The 6,882-nt window shown below is 40.5% G+C and overlaps 1 protein-coding gene across 1 annotated transcript; it reads left to right on the top strand.

Moving 5' to 3' along the window:
- On the top strand, positions 1-5,737 carry si:ch211-11k18.4 (uncharacterized). Its single transcript, XM_054759595.1, has 12 exons — positions 1-256; positions 1,165-1,276; positions 1,446-1,539; positions 1,643-1,697; positions 2,594-2,734; positions 3,496-3,656; positions 3,940-4,038; positions 4,145-4,290; positions 4,406-4,577; positions 4,651-4,763; positions 4,981-5,065; positions 5,152-5,737. The coding sequence occupies exons 1-12, from the start codon at positions 139-141 to the stop codon at positions 5,206-5,208; spliced, it is 1,353 nt and encodes a 450-aa protein (XP_054615570.1). The 5' UTR covers positions 1-138; the 3' UTR covers positions 5,209-5,737.
- Positions 5,738-6,882: the final 1,145 nt, after the last annotated feature.

Genomic DNA, 6,882 nt, shown 5'->3' with positions numbered 1-6,882 from the left:
GACCCAGTTGACGACGTGGCCAAGCTACGTCTTATTCCTGCGTTTCCTCGAGCCGGGGTGATTCAAACGAGATAAGTAACCTCCGAATAACACATGCTCTGAATAACATACTGGAAACATTTACATTTGTGAGCAACGATGTCTGGAAAAACCAAAAGCAGAAGTGTTGCAAACGCGGACTCGATATCTGGCGGTGTATCCTGCGATGAGCGAATTTTGCGGGATTGTCATCAACTGTACACGGAACCCGACAGCGGTGAGTAGGCTGAGCATCCCGCTTGAGTAAGAAGACAGCCGGTGGACGTGCTAGCAAGCTAACAGGCTTTTCACTAATGCGGGAGGTTAACTGCTAGCTAGCTACTAAAACACACTCGTGTTGTCATTTATTCAAGTTAGTTTCAAAGCATATGCGTTCTTTTGTGTGTTACTTCAGTTTTGGGTCACGTTTGGGTTAGTTTGTTCTAGCTAGATAGACGTAGCAAAAATTCAGGGTTGCACATAACTATATCAAAGTGTGAACAGCTTGATGAAGAGGACCGTTTAAATACCGATACAGTGAAAGATGAAACCGCTGAACATATGCATTCAAAAGTATAGAGGAGGTCCAATTAAAAATATGAGTACACTACCACAGGCTAGCAGATGTTACAAATAGTGGTTTAAAATAAGACTAAACAAATAAATGTCTACATTTGTCACGATTCGAAGTTAAACTCTAAACATTTTGTTCGAACTAAATAAAATAAGTCTCAGAGAAGTGGCTGACAATTTGCAGTCATTGTGTGGTCATGATGGGCTATACAACGATAGCTATTGATTGAACATTATAGGAGCCCCCGTCGCTCTCGTCACTGGAAGTGCTTCTGGCTTCCCAGCATGCTTTACGACACTTGTCCCAACAGAAATATGAACCTGGATATCCAGACTGGGCGGCTACACTGTCCCTTTACTTTAAGGAGACTGACTATATCCCCAAAAGATAAAGTGCATTGTTTAAATATAACAGGAGGTAACTTTGGACAGAACAATATGGGGATGAGGAACAACAGCAGTGCAAACGATAATGATATACGCTAGTAGTACTATCAGGAGTGAGGGGTTAAGTTTGGAGTTAAATTTTCCAGTCGTCCCTAGCTTATAAAATGTCCATGGCTTTGTCTCCAGGGTTGATTGCAGTGGCCGAATCTGTGGATGTGAAGTTGCTGGCCCCTCGAAAGAAGATCACTGTGATGCTGATGGGCAACCACTCTGCTGGGAAGAGCTCCTTCATCAACTGGTAAATATGGGATAAGCAACATCGATTACTCCTGTGTTGGTCAAGTTGTTGAAACTGTAGACTAATTCTGAACACCAGTCATTTTTCTTAATGAGTCATTGTTTGCAGTGCAGTCAACACATGTATAATGCGGCAAAAGACCACGCTCCTTGTTTTTTATGCTTGTCAGGTATGTTGAAGAGCACATCCAGCGCACTGGAGTCGCTATTGAGACCCAGGGATTCAGTTTTGTTACAAGCGGGCGCAAGAGAGAATCTCTCACAGTAAGACAGACGCAGTTATTCAATTCTAATTAAAATTCTAATTAAATTTTGAGTGTTTACTTAATTAACACTTACTTTATACCATTGTGGGGTTTTTTTTCAGGGAAATGCCACCCTTCATTTGTATCCACACTTCAAGCCTCTGCAAGAATTCAGAGGTGACTCCCAAGATGATCTTTCCATACTCTAGAAATGTAGTATTCCTCAACAGGAAACAAAGTCATAAGTAAACATACACTCATGGACGATGAACAGGGATGTTTGACAAAAATGTTGTGCTGCATTGCTCTGGACCTAAGTGCAACTGCACTGCACTTGGATACACTCACCAGACACTTAATTAGGTACACTTTCACAATCTAATGAGAGCCAAGGGTTGTAGCGAACACTCAGAAGAGGTATTATTTAACAAACAATACTGTCATTCATTATGTTTCCTAAGGTCCCTGTAAGTGTACACTGATTTTAAAGCTAATGTACATCAAATTTATGAGGTGTGTTAAGAAGCAGAGTTTCAATGCCATCTACTGTACAGAGTTGTAATGGCAAGCTCCACAATACAGTCGTCCCTCCTTTATGGTGGTTCATTGGTTCCAGACCCAACCATGATCAGTGAATTTCTGTGAAGTAGGATTCAATATTAATACATTGAATATTTTCATTGTTAAAGCATAGAAAACCTGTTAATGACTTGCTGTTTTTTTTTTTTTGTTGTTGTTTTTTTTAACCATTATTAGAGCCCTGCAGACATGGAATAACGCCCCTATAGTCACATTTACACTCCTGTTATTCTTTGTTTAAACTACATTGCTAATGTGCAGGCTGCGGGATCACTGCAGGGACACCAGAAATGGCCACGGCATAGCATATGAGCCAGCTCACTAGTTAGCCTCCAATTTATTCTAAACTTAAGAAAGGGTTTCAAATGGAGTGGGGAAGAAGGACAAAGTAAGAAGCTAAAAACATTAGATAGAGCAGTTGTATACATTGCTGTGGCTGTTTAGTGTCTTTTTTTAATAGTGGATTTTTTATTTTTTGGTGATCTGGTTTCTAGGTGTATCGGAATATCTGAGCACAGAGATCTGCACGTCACGACAGAAACGTTTCAGTCTGGTGACTTTTGTGGATTCGCCTGGATTGGTGGATGGTGATATGAAGTATCCCTTTGATGTTGATGAAGTCATCCTGTGGCTAGGTGAGTCAAAAATGACACTGCTTGCTCCTACCCCTCCAAATCCTCCTGCTAGCTTGATGTTGACCTTTTCCTCAATTTCTGATCAACATTTGCATTAAAAGTGACTGTTGTAATAATTAGATTTAGCTTCAAAACGCTCTCACTTCCATTTTCATAACTCGCTAGTGACGGAAGCTAAATGCACAATCCAGGTTGAAGCGCTAAATATGCCTCACACTTAAGGAACACACGTCCTCAATCTGAAGCAGCTAACGCTACTACAGTACTTTATACAAGACGTGTCTTCATAATCCACACTGCTTGCCTGTTGGAATTCCAGTAACTACTTACGATCATATATGAACTTGTGTTCACCTCGCTGCAAGTTTTGAGGCCGGATTGTTCACTTTTGTGTCTCACAGCAGCTATGGTTCGTTAAGGGCCGGTGGGCACAGTAGGACATCTCGACACTTGATGGAAAAAACATTATTAGTGAAGAATAAAGACATAAACATGCAAACTGCTGGCTTTTTAAAAATGTACATTTTACCTGTATTATCACATATTTATAAGGTATTACCGACTAATGGTGAATGAGACTGAGCCTATTTTTCTGAGAAAAATAATAAAATAATTGTTTTGTTGACCAAAAATCTGTGAATTTGCAGGGTCGTGAATGCTGAATTGTGAATATGTGGGGATCCACTGTACAATAACAATAATAATGCGTGATTCAGGTTGCTGTGGAATATAGTTGCCTCACTTCTCACTCTCTTCTTTAGGTGATCTCTGTGACCTGATTCTGGTCTTCTTTGACCCGATGGGTCAGGCTCTGTGCAAACGTACCCTCAATATTGTGGAGGCCCTGAATGACAAACATGGGGATCGGCTGCGTTTTTACCTGAGCAAGGCTGATGAGGCCGGGGGCGAGTCTGATAGACAGGTAGCAAAAAAAAAAAAAAAAAGCCTAAATTGTACATAGGTTGTGAACGTGACTATGGATGGTTGTCTGTCTGTATGGGTCCTGTGATTGACTGGTGACTAGTCCAGAGTGTGCCCCTTCTAATGCTCAGTCAGCTGGGATAGGCTCCAGCTCACCCACTGCCTTGATAAGGACAAGCGGTATTGAAAATGTATGAATGAATTGTTGAAAGGGCATCATCAAATTACATGATTGTTGCGCTCCATCACACCGTGTCTGACAAGTGCCATATTTATTCTTCCAGCGAGTAATGATGCAGATTGTCCAGGAGCTCTGCAAGCGACCAGGACTCAATAAATGTGGCTTTGACATGCCCACCATCTACATTCCTAATCCAAACAAGGTACAATTAGTTTCCTGGCCACCCGTTCTGATTTCTGAACTACCGAGTTATCCAAATGTTGATGTTTTATTTTAATTATTATTTTTTTGTGTGTTTGTACTTTTAGCCGAGCCGCTGTGTCAACCAAGTTGAGGAAGTGTGTCGCACCATTGAGAAAACCATCAATCAGACAGTCCAGAATACACTCAACTCTCTGGAGAAGGACTGTGAGGTCATCAGTGAAGCCATCACTGATAAACTCACCAATGACAGGTAGTACAAAGAAACTATTGGGTATATCATTTTGTAAATGAACTGAATAACTGCTTGTTTTTATCTGTGTAAACAAACCTTATAGTGGATATAAACTCTTTCATCAATCTTGCAGGCAGACAAGTATTGAGAACCGACGGGCACGCTGCAAGAGCTGTCTCTTGACTCTGCTGGGCTTTAGCATCCCGCTAGCTCTTTTGTCCATACTGCTGCTGGGCACGCTGTCACAGGAAGTTCTGGAGATGGCTTTGGGCCGCCAAGGCATTGAGGCGCTATCACTTTATCTGGTTCGTACTCTAAATATTTTTCACAGTTTTGTGTTCATGTATTTGAGTATTTCACAGCTGTTGTAATTTCCAGATTCCCGTTGTACGGATATTTGACTCCATGTCTGGAGAGCAGCAGCTCTACGGCTGTGGCGGGATGGTCCTTGCTTCTTTCCTCCTGCTCATCATTGCGCGCTTCTCCTTCAGGTACCAGAATTAAATCTCTGTATTATCTTGATATTTAGTATGCATAACGAGTGAAGTGGTAGCTTTTAGGTACACCTGCACGATGACATTTCATGAGATCCAAATTAAGATATGCACTATTCTGATATCTTCGGGGTGACAATTAACGCGTAATTCAAGTTTACACCACTCTTATGTGTTGATGGCATTCTTGGTGTTTTATTTTTTATTTTTGCAGGACTCAACCAACTCTGTCAGGCAAGCAGAAAAGGCAGCTGCAGGAGAAATTGGAGTTTGTTCAGGAGGTGGCAAAGACCAAAAAGGTAGCGTGTATATGTGTGTAGTTAACAATACTGGAATAAACAGCAGGATTTATGTATGTTAAATGGTTGATGCGTTTACCTTGCAGAAGAAGCTGTATGAAGACTACCTGCGGCAGAGTGTCAGTGATCATGACATGAACTGAAAGACCCAAATGGACAAACAACACGGACCAAATAGGAAAAAAAAGCACTGCCAGCGTTACACTGCAATACTTCTACCTTTTTGATACTGTATCAATTTCAAGAAAATTCACATTAACCCCCACCGCTTCCTGCTATCTTTTTACAGTAGATGCTTACCAGCAAATTAGAAGGACCTGATTTTATTGTTGCTTCTGCTCTACTCAATCATCATTTCATGCTTATACCACTCTACATATTGAAATATTTGCTATTTATAACGTTTCCTTATCTGAGAAAGTTTTGGTCAGTCAGCAAATGGCACTGCTTTACTTTGTATGAGTTACTGGTCCCTTTTTTTTTTTTTTTTTTTTTTTGTACCTTCACCAGCATTTTATACAGTGTTTTGACAGGATCAATCATGAATGTTATCCAAATATGAAATTACAATATCTCAGTTATATGACGTTTATAAGCAAGCAAGGTTTTCTGACTGTGATTTTCCACTAGTCACATTTGTTTCCCAATTGTTCCCTTTTGAACATTTTTAATCTTAACAGAAATTAATAAATTGTTCAATTTGCAAAGCCTTTTCTCTATTTTATTTCTCTACACTTTTGAATGTGTGACAAGTTGGACTGACTCAAAGGCCCCAAAAACTAAAAGTATAGCAACATAATCTAGAATTTAACAGTTGTTTATTTATTTTTTGCAAATCTAAAATGGAGTTTCTATGATTAGGATGATGGAGGTAGGCTTGAAAGCGTGCCCCCTAACTGTAGCTCTCAATTAAATGAAAAACAAAGTGAAGCATGTGAGAGCAGGAAGTCTTATCGGTTTAATGAGCATACCACATTTAATTATAGCACGAGGGCATAAGGACGCCTGTAAATGTAGAATGCTAACTAAAGCTAAAATAGCTGTTAAAAAAGTCTTAACAGGAAATGGCTAAGCCTCTCTGCTCTGGTCTGTTAGATTGTGGCCCGCAAACTACTCCCTTGGTCTAGTAAATACATTTATTGTTACAAATAATTCTGCTATTGTTGGTAAATAATACAAAATAACATGTATGGCTATTCGCAGGTGTTTTATCTCTTTTTATGACTGCACGTGGCTATTGTGCAGTTCCTGTCATGTTCCTGTCTTGTTACTGCTAATTGTTAAGTGTTACAACTAAACATGCATGTTAGATTAATTGGCGACTCTAAATTGTCCATAGGTATGAATGTGAGCGTGAATGGTTGTTTGTCTATATGTGCCCTGCGATTGGCTGGCTACCAGTCCAGGGTCTACCCCTCCTCTCGCCCAAAGTCAGCTGGGATAGGCTCCAGCATACCCCCGAAATCCTAATGACGTTAAGCGGCATGGAAAACAGACGGATGGATGTTGTCCAAGCAACATAGTACCAATTTTAACCAGTAGAGGCCACCCTAGTCCAGAAGAAATGATGACACTTGAATAAAAACGCAAGCATTTTCTTTAACTATGCAGTACTAGTGTGGTTGACTATACAGCACTATACATTTTGCATTTATATCAAATAAATGCCTGTGTAGGGCCGCACCGTGGTCTAGTGGTTAGCATGTTGGCCAACACAGTAACAGCCTGCATATCGGGAAGGTATGAGTTCGATTCCCCCCTGGGCATTTCTGTGTAGAGTTCTGTGTAGAGGCATGTTCTCCCTGAGTGTACGTGGG

Source organism: Dunckerocampus dactyliophorus, chromosome 18 (assembly GCF_027744805.1).
Source record: "Dunckerocampus dactyliophorus isolate RoL2022-P2 chromosome 18, RoL_Ddac_1.1, whole genome shotgun sequence".
NCBI classification, from domain to species: Eukaryota; Metazoa; Chordata; class Actinopteri; order Syngnathiformes; family Syngnathidae; genus Dunckerocampus; species Dunckerocampus dactyliophorus.
The sequence above is the reverse complement of the archived record's forward strand: the minus strand, read 5'-3'. Positions and strand labels throughout refer to the sequence as shown.